The sequence below is a fragment of the Mobula hypostoma genome, chromosome 9 (genome assembly GCF_963921235.1).
Source record: "Mobula hypostoma chromosome 9, sMobHyp1.1, whole genome shotgun sequence".
Classification (NCBI taxonomy): domain Eukaryota; kingdom Metazoa; phylum Chordata; class Chondrichthyes; order Myliobatiformes; family Myliobatidae; genus Mobula; species Mobula hypostoma.
Genome location: NC_086105.1, coordinates 7,035,812 through 7,050,350, shown reverse-complemented (window position 1 = coordinate 7,050,350; position 14,539 = coordinate 7,035,812). Strand labels below are relative to the sequence as shown.

At 41.2% G+C, this 14,539-nt stretch overlaps 1 protein-coding gene across 1 annotated transcript in view; it reads left to right on the top strand.

The window, feature by feature from the left end:
* The window catches only part of LOC134352303 (carboxypeptidase M-like), a 73,857-nt gene that overhangs the window by 25,406 nt on the left and 33,912 nt on the right, over window positions 1–14,539 (top strand). Inside the window, exons 3-4 of the mRNA XM_063059598.1 lie at window positions 675–772; window positions 12,651–12,826. Coding sequence (XP_062915668.1) covers window positions 675–772; window positions 12,651–12,826 — 274 coding nt within the window. The remainder of the gene's footprint in view (window positions 1–674; window positions 773–12,650; window positions 12,827–14,539) is intronic.

Here is a 14,539-nt window from a genome sequence, read left to right as displayed (position 1 = left end):
TGAAACATATAAGATTATTAAGGGATTGGACACGCTAGAGGCAGGAAATATGTTCCCGATGTTGGGGAGTCCAGAACCAGAGGACACAATTTGAGAATAAGGGGTAGACCATTTAGAATGGAGTTGAGGAAAACCTTTTTCACCCAGGGAGTTGTAGATCTGTGGAATGCTCTGCCTCAGAAGGCAGTGGAGGCCAATTCTCTGGATGCTTTCAAGAAAGAGTTAGGTAGAGCTCTTAATGATAGCGGAGTCATGGGATATGGGGAGAAGGCAGGAACGGGGTACTGATTGTGGATGATCAGCCATGATCACAGTGAATGGCAGTGCTGGCTCGAAGGGCCGAATGGCCTATTCCTGCACCTATTGTCTGTTGTGTATTCATACAATCTCCCCTTTGTCTCTCCATCTGTCTTCACAATAAATTAGGTAGAGTGCTATGCTAGGTATGTATGTATGTATGTACGTATTTATTTATTTATCATGGCTGGTATTGTACTGTATTGGTTAGAATAAATAAAAAAATGACAGGACAAATGGCCCACCCACTTGAGTTGTAAATCTCTATATTTAAATGAATGTGGATTGCTAAAATTTGTTATGGGGATCTGTCTTCATTCCAAACAAAAACTGTAATTATCCAGTCAATAATACGTTTTTATGTTTTTCTGATATAGATGTTGACCTTTGGGTTCTGGCAATTGGAAAACACCCAAAGAACCATGTTGTAGGGATTCCAGAAGTGAAATACATTGGTAACATCCATGGTGATGAGGTAAGTTTTTGTTTTATATTTAAGTTTCCGATTTAATTCACAGCAGCATTTTGGCAAGATGAAATGCTGGTGAATGTGGCAGTGGCGGTGGCGGATATGATAGGGTCTTTAAAGAGACTCCTGGACAGGTACATGGAGTTTAGAAAAATAGAGGGCTATGGATAACCCTAGGTAATTTCTAACGTAAGGACATGTTCGGCACAGCTTTGTGGGTCGAAAGGCCTGTATTGTGCTGTAGGTTTTCTATGTTTCTATGTAACAAATGAATAAAAATAAATTAGAAGTAATAATACTTTTGTCAGTGGATTTTCTAGATTTGAATTCTTTCTTTTATACAAAGACTTATTATTTCAATTTGGTGCATAAGCAATGCATTTTCCAGCTAATATCAGAACTAACAGCTCAATCTGACTGATAGTATAGAGTCTAAATTTATGATATTGAATGTTGCCATTTGAGAAAACAATTTAGTTTGACAGGATCTCCTAGTGGCCACACATTTTAATTCCACATCCCATTCCCATTCTGACATGTTTATCCACGGCCTCCTCTACTGTAAAGATGAAGCCACACTCAGGTTGGAGGAACAACACCTTATATTCCGTCTGGGTAGCCTCCAACCTGATGGCATGAACATTGACTTCTCTAACTTCTGCTAATGCCCCACCTCCCCCTCGTACCCCATCCGTTATTTATTTAAATACACACAGTCCTTCTCTCTCTCCTTTTTCTCCCTCTGTCCCTCTCACTATACCCATTGCCCATCCTCTGGGTTTCCCCCCCTCCCCCTTTTCCTTCTCCCTGGGCCTCCTGTCCCATGATCTTCTCATATCCCTTTTGCCTATCACCTGTCCAGCTCTTGGCTCCATCCCTCCCCCTCCTGTCTTCTCCTATCATTTTGCATCTCCCCCTCCCCCTCCCACTTTCAAATCTCTTACTAGCTCTTCCTTCAGTTAGTCTTGACAAAGGGTCTCGGCCCGAAACGTTGACTGTACCTCTTCCTAGAGATGCTGCCTGGCCTGCTGCATTCACCAGCAACTTTGATGTGTGTTTATTGAAAAAATTTGTCTAATTTTAGATATACCGTATATGAGATGTACAGGTGTGATGCAAAGTCAGAACAAGGTCGAGGCATGTTTGAGAAGTGGCCAGAGTGAAATTGAGATGGAGTGGAGGTGTGCGAAGCAGAGAAAAGTCCTAGTTTTGGAGCCTGTCACATAAACTAAGGGTGAGGTTTAATCGACCTAAGCACTGGGCCAATCTAGAAAGGTCAGGTATGGGCTGCAACAAGGTGCAGGCCCGGAGCATATCGCTGCCATAGGGACCGGGTCTTAGAGCGAAGAATGAACCGATGTTTGGATGATTTAAACACCAGGCTGGATGGTTTGGAAAGGCCAGGTGTTGGGACAAGAGGTGAGAGTTGGGCCAGTATTGCTTGCTGCTTCGTGATGTTTGCTCTGCTCTTCATTGCACTAAGGCTGAGGCTGTGAAGCTTCATGTCTATGGGCTCAATTTCATTCTGAATGCTGTTGCTTGCTTTTATTGTTTGCACAATTTTTCATCTCTCTGCGCATTTGGTGTTTGTTGGTCTCTTTTTTTGAACTGGTCCTTTTTGGTTTCTTGTTTAGTGGCTGCCTGTAAAGAGACAAATCCCAATATTGTATAATGTATGCATACTTTGATAATAAATGTACTTTGAACTATTAAAAATAGATGTCAAATCTTATATTGAAAATAGCCTTATTATCCTTCACTTTAGTTTTATAGGATGACAAAATAAGCAGATATTTGATCATTTAAAATTTTATTCGCAAGCAGAATGGAGGAGTTACTGCTTTCTTGCTTTAGCTTTGCTTCCATTTCTATGTGGAAGATGAGCCCAAATATTGATCACTTTTGTTCTGTGAAGTGTATAGCATAACAATAGTGATGGATGTGCATTAGATACATGGAATGAATGAGCACAATCTGTGCAATACATAGATGAAGATCACAGTCTTTATACGTACTTTGTCAATAAATTTTATTTGATTTGACTTTGAACATTATCATTGTTTCCCTTCTAAAATGTCTTCTCTACACTCGTCTTTCTTTAGATGAACGATCACAAATTTCATCCACAGCAATTCCTCTTCTTTCTTAGAAGGCGAAGGAAATTCTGCAAGTCCCTGGTGATCTTCACTAATTTTTGTGGATTTTTAACATTGTTAACAATTAACATTGTTTCCTGATGCATTACATCTTGCTTGATATGGCAACTGCTCTGCCTATGATCAAAAGAAGCTGAGTTGTGAGAACAGCCCTGTTTATCATTAAACCAGCCTAGCCTCCAGTGACTTTGTCTACATTTTTCACTGCCTCAGCAAAGCAGCCAACATAATCAAAGACCCTTTCTAGTCATTCTTGTTTCTCTCTCTTTTATCGGGTAAAGGGCCAAAGAGCTTGAGAATGCCTACCACCAGGCTCAGGGACAGCTTCTATTCCACTGTTAAAGGACTCCTGAATGCATATTAAAAATGAACTTTTGATCTCTTAAGCTACCTCATTATGTCCCTTGCATCTTTCTTGTCAACAAGTCTGAACATTCGGGTATGGCCCAATTGTGAAGAGAGGGAGAGGAAGAGACACTGATGTGGGTCGACAGTCCACTGACTTTAATCAGAATCAGAATCAGGTCTATTATCACTGGCATGTGATGTGAAATTTGTTAGCTTAGCAGCAGCAGTTCAATACAATACGTAATCTAGCAGAGAGAGAGAAAAAATAATAAATAAAATAAAACATAATAATAAATTAACAAGTAAATCAATTATGTATATTGATAGATTAAAAAACATGCAAAAACAAATACTGTATATTAAAAAAAAGTGAGGTAGTGTTCAAGGCTTCAATGTCCATTTAGGAATTGGATGGCAGAGGGGAAGAAGCTGTTCCTGAATCGCTGAGTGTGTGCCTTCAGGCTTTTGTATCTCCTACCTGATGGTAACAGTGAGAAAAGGGGATGCCCTGGATGCTGAAGGTTTTAATAATGGACGGTGCCTTTCTGAGACACTGCTCCCTAAAGGTGTCCTGAGTACTTTGTAGGCTAGTGCCCAAGATGGAGCTGACTAGATTTACAACCTTCTGCAGCTTCTTTCAGTCCTGTGCAGTAGCCCCTCCATACCAGACAGTGATGCAGCCTGTTAGAATGCTCTCCACGGTACAACTATAGAAGTTTTTGAGTGTATTTGTTGACATGCCAAATCTCTTCAAACTCCTTATAAAGTATAACCGCTGTCTTGCCTTCTTTATAACTACATCGATATGTTGGGACCAGGTTAGATCCTCAGAGATCTTGACACCCAGGAACTTGAAGCTGCTCCCTCTCTCCACTTCTGATCCTTCCATGAGGATTGGTATGTGTTCCTTCGTCTTACCCTTCCTGAAGTCCACAATCAGCTCTTTTGTCTTACTGACATTTAGTGCCAGGCTGTTGCTGTGGCACCATTCTGCTAGTTGGCATATCTCACTCCTGTACGCCCTCTCGTCACCACTTGAGATTCTACCAACAATGGTTGTATCATCAGCAAATTTATAGATGGGATTTGAGCTATGCCTAGCCACACAGTCATGAGAACTGATGTAGAATTTAAAGGGAAAGGAGAACAATAAATGCAAGGTCAACGGACGCTTTTACTAAAAGTCTCAAACTGAAAGTTAATGCCAATACCGTGGCTGGAAGCAATAACTAAATACTAAATGAATCATTAATGATACTCCTTTCGAGCATCGGTCAAAATGGTAGTCCTCTTTCCTGGAGTAGGATGGGGGTAAGGAGGGACATAAACATTGCTGCGCTTTTGGTCAAATCTCGACAAGACTACAATGAAAAGAAGGGATTTAGGAAGACTAAGCCTGCACTGCTCCCTGTTACTATTGACGGTGAGAAAATGGATGTGGTGAGGACCTACAAGCACCTGGGGATGCACCTGGATGACAGACTTGAGTGGAACACCAACACAGAGGCTGTGTACAAGAAGAGCCAGAGTTGCCTCTACTTCCTGAGGAGACTGAGGTCCTTTGGCGTATACAGGCCTCTCCTTCACATGTTCTACTAGTGAGATGTTGCCAGTATAGTCATCTACATGGTGGTGTGCCAGGGCAATGGCTTCAACATGGGTGATGCCAACAGACTCAATAAACTGATTAAAAAGGCTGGCTCTGTTATAGGAGTCAAACTGGACACACTGGAGGCTGTGGTCAAACAAATGAGCCTATGGAAAATCCTGGCAATTCCGGACAATGTTTCTCACCCTCTGCATGCCACCTTGGCTGAACAGAGGACCACTTTAGTAATAGACTGAGACAACTGCACTGCTCCAAAGAGCATTATATGAGGTGATTTTATCCTCTGCCATTAGGCTCTATAATGAGACAACCTAAAGCTAGGAAGTGATGACACCCTCCTGTTAGACTGCTTTTAGGTACCTGACTTTTTTAAAAATTCTTTCTTACTTCTCTTCTAATATTTGTGTATCTGTGTACTTTAATGCTACTGTAACACTGTAATTTCCTTTGGGATCAATAAAGTGTCTATCTATCTAAATACCGCCATACTGAAACAGTAATTAGCTGGAACGTGCATGCTCATGAGCACAATTAGAGAACCTGTTGCCTGCCTGCCTGCGGGGGCGCGAAGAACCCATAGCAGAGCCCGTGGCTGTGACACTACATGTCCTGCATTTCCTCTATAAGTGTAATACTATTCTGTTACCTGGAACCTTCTTTTAATGTTCTTGAAATATAGTCTCCTGATACAGTTTTTTAGCAGAACATACAAACGTTTGTACATAGTTGTGGTAGGATTATTAGTTCCTCATTGCAACATGCAGGCATGGTTAATTAGCTTCCAGCTATCCAGCTTGTGTATTATCCCATTTTAAAGCACACAGTTCTGACATTGTATTAGCCTATTTTTTCCATTTCGCTATTTTTAACTTTAAACGGAACAATTGATTCATTCTTTCCACTTTATTTCTGTGTTAACTTGATTAATAACTGTTGTTGGGCATGTCTTCCAAATGTTAGTTTCCAGAAGTGTTGTAAAGGGGAATAAATCATAGTTGAATCAACTTGGTTAACTGCTTCAATCCTCCCGAAATGCCTTTGAAAACCATTTGTCCAGAGCCTCACAAATTTATTGGTGTAACTGTTGATGGGCAATTAATCTGGTGGCAATTAATTTGGTGTTACCAACTAGATCGACAGATGACGCAATAACCAGTGCTCTACATACCGTCCTTACACACCTAGAGAAGAAGAATGCTTAAGTGAGAATGCTGTTCTTGGACTACAGTTCAGCATTCAACACCATAGTCCCATCCAGACTCGACAAGAAGCTCAAGACCTCTGCCTTGACCCTGCCTGTTGCAGCTGGATCCTGGACTTCCCGTCCAACCCTCCGACTCTTAATACAGGAGCCCCTCAGGGCTGCGTACTGAGTGTCCCTTCCTTTACTTCCTGTATACCCATGACTGTATCATCACCCATAGCTCCAATCTGATAATTAAATTTGCCGACAACATGAAATTGATTGGCCTTATCTCAAACAAAAATGAGGTGGCCTACAGGGAAGAAATCATCACTCTGACACAGTGGTGTCAAGAAAACAACTTCTTCCTCAATGTCACAAAAACAAAGGAGCTGATTGTGGATTACAGGAGGAATGGAGATGGACTAATCCCTATTAACATCAATGGATCTGGGGTTGAGAGGGTAAACAGCTTTAAGTTCCTCAGCATCCACATCACCGAGGACCTCACGTGGTCTGTACACACCAGCTGTGTGATGAAAAAGGCACAACAGCGCCTCTTTCACCTCAGATGGTTAAGGAAGTTTGGTATGAGCCCCCAAATCCGAAGAACTTCCTACAGGGGCACAATTGAGAGCATCCTAACTGGCTGCATCACTGCCTGGTATGGGAACTGTACCTCCCCTAATCGCAGGACTCTGCAGAGAGTGGTGCAGACAGCCCAGCGCATCTGTAGTTGTGAACTGCCCATGGTTCAGGACATTTACAAGGACAGGTGTGTAAAAAGGGCCGGTAGCATCATTGGGGACCCGAGTCACCCCAACCATGATCTATTCCAGCTGCTACCATCCGGCATAAAAGCCAGGACCAACAGGCTCCGGGACAGCTTCTTCCACCAGGCCATCAGACTGATGAACTCATGCTGAATTGCGTGTACTTTATATTACATTGACTGTTTTATTTATTATAAATTACTATTATTGCACATTGCTCATTTAAATGGAGACGTAACGTAAAGATTTTTACTCCTCATGTATGTGAAGGATGTAAGAAGTAAAGTGCATTCAATAGATGACAATTAATTAAAAGAACTTCACCACTAATCAGAATTAAAGAACATGATTTGCTCACATTTCATGAGGAATAGGCCATCAACAGAAAATGGAAATTGAAATTATCCTTTTTAAAATGAGTTATGTTTTTATGTTTGGTAACTCCAAAATATTAAATGAATTTAAAGAAAGGCATGGGACCAGGAATGCGAGTCTTAGCTCGTTCTTTAGGAGAAGCACACACATATCGTGTGATAATGTCTTTCCTGACAAGGGAGGTCACTCTTCTTAGCAGGTGAGACTTGTGTCTTGAAAACAATCTCAGGGTCTGGGGCCTTCTCTGTGGTATTGAGAGTATACTGACTCTTTGCATCATGGCTTGGTATGGAAACACCGGTATTCTTTAACAGAAAAGCCTATAAAAAGCTTTTTCTTTCATGGATAAAGCCATCCCCACCACTGAGCACATCTACGAGGAGTGCTGTTGCAAGAAAGCAGCATCCATTATGAAGGACCCCCACCATCCTCTCTTCCTGCTTCTGCCATCAGAAAGGAGGTCAGGTTTAGAAACCGTTATTATCCCTCAACTATCAGGATCCTAAATTACAGAATGGATAACTTCAGTTACCCCAACACCGAACTGACTTCACAACCTATCGACTCACTTTTAAGGATTCTACAACTCACGTTCTCAATATTTATTACTACTTTATATATTGTTATTTTTCTATTTTGTATTTGCACAATTTGTTGTCTCACGCATTTGTGGTTTGTCTTTGTGTGCAGTTTTTCCGTTGATTCTATTGTATTTTTTATGTATTTACCGTGAATACCTGCAAGGGAACGAATCTCAGGGTTGTATGTGGTGATGTGTATGTACTTTGATACGAAATTTACTTTGAACAGTGAAGTATTCTGCACCAACCAATAAGCACCCACTTACACTAATCCAATCTTGTTTGCCCCATATTGCCGTCAGTCTCCCCAAGATTCTATCATGACCTTATGCTCATTCATTATGTGCCATGTGGTATGATGTGGGCATTCATGGTCTTTCCACAACTATGTTTGTTCCTGGCAAATTTTTTGACAGTTGGTTTGCCATTGCCTTCTTCTGGGCAGCGTCTTTACAAGGCAGGTGACCCCAGTCACTATCAGTACTCATCAGAGTTTGTCTGCCTGGTTTCAGCGGTCACATTATCAGTACCTTGTGAAATCCATCAGCTGCTCATACGACCATCCATCATCTGCTCCCATCGCTTCACGTGACCTGGCTAAGAAGGTGCTACACCTTGCCCAAGGTGACCTGCAGGCTAACAGAGGGAAGGATAGAATGAAAATGTTAATTATAACAAACTGTAAAGAGAATATAGAAAGAGTCTTACGCCTCCCCTGATAGACACATATAAAAAAAATGAGATATTTGACCCATTCCTACTCTGGATAGAGATGTTATCTTAATCAATCTTCTTAATTTTAACTGTTTGTACAAGCTGTGAAGGAATACATAAAATCTTTATCTATCTTCAGGGAGTGACTAATATCCAACTGCCTCTAGCTGCTACATCAGTAAGCTAACCTTCAGCATGTTAGAATGCAACTGTCAGCTAACAGTGCTAGTTACATTTGCAAATTCTCAGATGCTAAAGCAGTAATTGCCTGTGGACATTGGCATGGGGCAGGCCAGACTGTTATTGCAGAGTGTTATCCAGATGAGGTATTGCAACATTCTCATGTGCTGTGCTTCAGGACACTTTCCAAACACAGAACATCCGATGAATGGTCTTGACCTGAAATGTAGACTGTTTGTGACTCTCCATAGATGCTGCCAGACCTACTAAGTTCCTCCAGCATTTTGTGTATAGTGTGTCAAGTACAAAGGAATGCTTTATAGATTGTCCATCGTCAATGGATCTGTGAGAGTACCTTCAGCACATGGTTTGTAGTTGTCATTTTATCAAGCAGCTGGTGATGGACAGTATAAAATGGTCTTGTCAGCAAAACTGCATTCTGTATGTGGGGTGATTTTGTCTACCACACTGTGGTGATGAGGTATTATGATTCATTTGTGTTGGTAATGAGTTAGCTCCTCTCGGAAACCAATGCTTATGTATGTAGTAATTCACCCTGAACTCAATGACCCAGAATCAGAATCAAATTTTGATTCTGATTTATTATCAATGCCTTACAGGATGTTAAATTTGTCGATTTGCATTTCCGCTTCTCCTTAGCTAAAGTTTTCTCAATACAGTGATTCCCAGGTTGTTAATAGTATGGTAAAATAAACTGTTTGCTTAGATACCACACCCTAAATCAGGGGTTCCCAACCTTTTCTATGCCATGGACCAATAACTTGAAGAAAGGGGTCCGTGGGCCACAGGCTGGGATCTCCTGCCCTAAAGCATTCTGGGAATAGAGAAATTAGCTATTTCATCATTCCTAGGCAAAGTACAGTCCACAACCAATACACAACTAAGTTGTGAAAAATAACAGTGTGTACATAAGATTAAAGTTGATGTATTCAACGTTCCAGTATGTAGATCTTGCATCGTTTGCTGTTTGCCCATCATCCAGGCACCAGTGACCCACAATGGCTTTGGCCCAATTCTTGTGTGTGGTTTTTTTTGCAACTGTAACCTTTGTCTCTTTCTTTCCCGTTTTACCAACCGGACTTCCACCTACACCCTGTAATCCCTGCACTTCCTCATTCTTTCCCCCTTGCGAAACTTTGGTTACTTTATCACTGGTGGTAGCCGTACACCATCGAATCCTTAATGCTGTACTGTGCTCTCCACTTCTATCTCCTACTTTAAAGCCTGCCCATTCAACTGAGCATTCCATTGCCCATTCTGTGAATAATGATATCTGATGGTTGTTTCTGTAAATTGTCTTTTTGGTATTAAAGACCTATGCATCAATGCAAGTTGCTCCATGGTTGAAATATGTTTAATAATGTATTGGAATGCTGATACTTTCTCTACTGAGGCCCAAGGACTCACACCATCAGGTTCAGGAACAGCTATTACCCCTCAACCATCAGGCTCTTGAACCAAAGGGGATAAATTTACTCAACTTCACTTGCCGCATCATTGAAATGTTCCCACACCAATGGACTTTCAAGAACTCTTCATCTTATAGTCTCAATATTTATTGTTTATTTATTTATTATTATTTCTTCTCTTTGTATTTGCAGTTTGTTGTCTCCTGCAATATTTCACTGATTTTTGGTTATTATTCTATAGATTTATTGAGTGTGCCTGCAAGAAAATGAATTTCAGGATTGTATATGGTGACATATATGTAGTTTGATAATAAAATTTATTTTGAACTTTAGTTAAATTCAGACTTTTGAAGCTCAGTCAGATTTTACACTGAGTTAATAAGCAGCCTTTGGAAGGGCACCTCTGTGACTTGTTCTTATAGCTTTCACCTGTAGGCCCATGCCAGTGTTACATCCCCCAATAGCTTCCTCCCATCACAGTTTATCAGGCTCTCCATTCAGTTTTCCTCACCTTTTCTCCATCATGTTATTATCTCATTTCCTTCTGGAACGGAGATAATCTTTCTGTGGGAAGCTCTGCACTCACAGGTTTCTCGCAATTTACATTTAGATTTAGACGCTTCCATTTCAGTTTATAACTGGTTAGCTTAATTCTATATTTTTGCATTCTGATCTTGTTTGCAAGGGAAAACGTCCTCTCTCCTAATCTTTTTATTTCCTTCATCCATCAGCAGTCCCCTCAGTTGCAAGGTGTTACCTCTTAATTCTGGTATCAATGGTTCCATTTAATATCAGAGAATGTATACAGCATACAACCTGAAATTCTTACTCTTCACAGACATCCACGAAACAAAAGAGTACCCTAAAGAATGAATGACAGTCAGCCCAAAGCCCCCTTCCCCCTCCCACGCACAAACAGCAGTAAATAATCAACCCTCGCCCCTCCACCACCCCCACTTATTCAGTAGGAAGCATCAGCACCCACCTCTCATCGAACAAGCAGTCGCAAAGCCCCCAAACAGAGACTACGATCTGCAGTAGAACAAAAGCTAATTGTTTGCCTTACAATTTGACATGCCGCAAATTCTATCTCTCTCTCGCGCTCTCTCTCTCTCCCTCCTCCCTCTAATAAAGGAACAGAGAGGTGACACCCTTCCCACAGTGAGAGCAGAGACCAAAACCTTCTCAATATCTGTCTATCTCTGTCAACTAGAACCATTCACAATATTCCTAGCGTCCTAACCAAAGTCTGCACAATTACATTACAACCTCTCTGCTTTTCAATATTATCTATCTGGATATGAATAACAATATTCTTGTTTATTTTTGTTGCCTAGCTCTAACCCTAATTCCTCAGTGCTGAACGGGCTCCAGGACTGTGGGCTCACTATCGGGGACTCTGCACTTCATGTCCCATGTGTCTTTGTTTACTCTCTTTTCACTGTTTGTGCAATCTGATCGAGGCGCTTCAGCTCAGCAGAACTGTGTCTGCGCGCTGTGCTTTTTGATGGACTGTAGTTCATGGTCTTTTCCTGGGCTTTGCTATTGTTATGCATGCCAGGTGGTAGGGAGCTGATTCTTGTGCTGAGGTGAGGGTGGAGGAGGGGTAGGGGAAGAGGAATGGGAGAGTGTAAATGCTTTGCTGCTGTTTAGGCATTGGAGATGGAGGGGGGCTTTGAGGTTCTGTTTTTCTGTCATTCTTTGTGGGGGGTTTCTGTTTCATGGATGTCTGTGAAGAGTAAGAATTTCAGGTTGTATACTGTGTACATTCTCTGGTACTAAATGGAACCAGAGAACCATTGAAAAGCAGCATTCACAAGAAAAGCATCAATGAAACATAAACACAATTCTACAAGAAAGAACACAATCAGAACAAAAAGTAAATCCAATTTTTAGTACAAATCATAATTTAACCTTGCCAGAAAGTAAACATGGTCATTGTGTGATAAAAGAGTTGAAGACATACACAAAATGGCCATTTTATTAGATACCTTCTGTACCTTATAAAGTGGCCACTGAATGTATATTTGTGATCTTCTGCTGCTGTAGCACACCACTGTTGTAACCTGTGGTTATTTGAGTTACTGTTGCCATCCTTGTCTGCCTGAACTAATCTGGCCATTTTCCTCTGAACTCTCTCATTAAAAAAGCATTTTCGCCCACAGCGCTGCTGCATACTGGTGTTTTTTTTGTTTTGTTGCACTATTCTCTGCAAACTCTAGAGAATGGTGTGCATGAAAATCCCAGGAGATCTGCAGCTTCTGAGATGCTCAAATCACCCTGTCTGTCACCAATAATCATTCCACTGTCAAAGTCACTTAGATCATATTTCTTCCCTATTCTGATGTTTAGTCTGAACAACAACTGAACCTTTTGAGCATGTCTACATGTTTTTATACATTGAGTTGCTGCCACATGATTAGCTGATTAGATATTTGTATTAACGAGCAGGTGAACAAAGTGTGCCTAATAAAGTGGCCACAGAGTGTATTTTGAAGCATATTCAGATTAACACAATATTGTGATCTAATACAGGTGGTGGGCAGAGAAATGTTGCTCCACTTAATTGACCATATGGTTGAAAAGTATGGAAAAGATTCTAACATAACTCAGATAATAAACAGTACTCGGATTCACATCCTGCCGTCCATGAATCCAGATGGCTATGCAGTAGCTAAAAATGAAGAATATTGCAATTCCACTCAAGGCAGGTAAGAAAATCTTCTTTAGTAGCTTTTTACTTGATTAGAACATGGTTGATTTGCACGCCGACATCTCTGTTTGTCATTCATGTGGTACAATCTTTTCTGCAGCTGGTAAGTCTCATGGATCTGTAACATACTACAACATAGAAACAGGAATCTTGTCCCAGCTTGTCTCTGCCAACCAAGATGGTCATCTAACATAGCCCCATATGCCACATTTGACTCATACCTCTCTAAGACCCATAAACACCAGCTCACTACTTTTCCCCCTCTTTTTGCACTATTTATTTACCCTTTTTAACAAACTCAAGGAGAAAACCATGCCTGTTTTATTTATTTATTTACTGAGAAACAGCGTAGAATAGACCCTTCTGGCTCTTTGAGCCACCCAGCCCAGTAATACCCCCAGTAATAGGGTGCAGAGGAGATTTACAAGGATGTTCCCCCCCCCCATGAAATCCGAGCCTAATTATGGGACAATTTACAACTTATAATGACCAATTAACCTACTGACCGGTACGTCTTTGGACTGTGGGAGGAAGACGATGCACCTGGAGGAAATTCATGCAGTCATGGGGAGAACATAAAAAACTTCTTAAAGGCAGCGGCGGGAATTGAACCTGGGTTGTCTGTACTGTGAAGCACTGTGCTAACCACTACGCTACTGTGCTCACTATTTGGCCTGTTTTGTCATGCGCCTCCAAGTGTCCCAAAATTTTATCCTTAATAATGGACTCCAACATCTTCCCAACCATTGAAGTCAGTCTAAATGACCTATAATTTCTTGTACGTCACCTTCGTCCCCTCTTAAAGAGTGAAGCAACATTTGTAATTTTCCAGTCCTCCAGATCCATTCCAGAATCTTGGGAATCTTGAAAGATCGCTACTAATGTCTCCATAATCTCTTCAGCTACCTCTTTCCACACCCTGGGGTGTAGTCCATCTGGGAAGCCAGTATGGGGTATGATAGCCTTTGAATGTTTTTTTTGGGAGAGGAAGGTTATTTTTGGGTAGCTGAGTTGAAGAGATAAGGCACATGAAGATGGTATACTTTTGATAGCTTAGAATGCCCAGGTTAAAAAATAATTTGCATAGGCAATTGGGAACTGGTGAAAAACATGAGAATATCTGCAGTGCTGGAAATCCAAGGCTTGTCCCCTCACTCATGCAATTGATAGAAATCTTTAAATACTTGCAATTTAGTTGCTGATTGATTTGTAGAAATATTTTACACCCCCCCCCCCAAATAAGACCATAAGATATCGGAGCAGAATTAGGCCATTGAGTCTGCTCCGCCATTTCATAGAAACATAGAACATAGAAAACCTACAGCACAATACAGGCCCTTTGGCCCATAAAGTTGTGCTGAACATGTCCCTACCTTAGAAATTACTACGCTTACCCATAGCCCTCTATTTTTTTAAATTCCATGTACCTACCCAAAAGGCTCTTAAAATACCCTATCGTATCCGCCTCCACCACCGTTGCTGGCAGTCCATTCCACGCACTTACCACTCCCTGTGTAAAAAAACTTACCCCTGACATCTCCTCGGTACCTACTCCCCAGCACTTTAAACCTGTGACCTCTTGTGGCAACCATTTCAGCAGCCCTGGGAAAAAGCCTTTGACTATTCACACAATCAATGGCTCTCATCATCTTATACACCTCTGTCAGGTCACCTCTCATCCTCCATCGCTCCAAGGAGAAAAGGCTGAGTT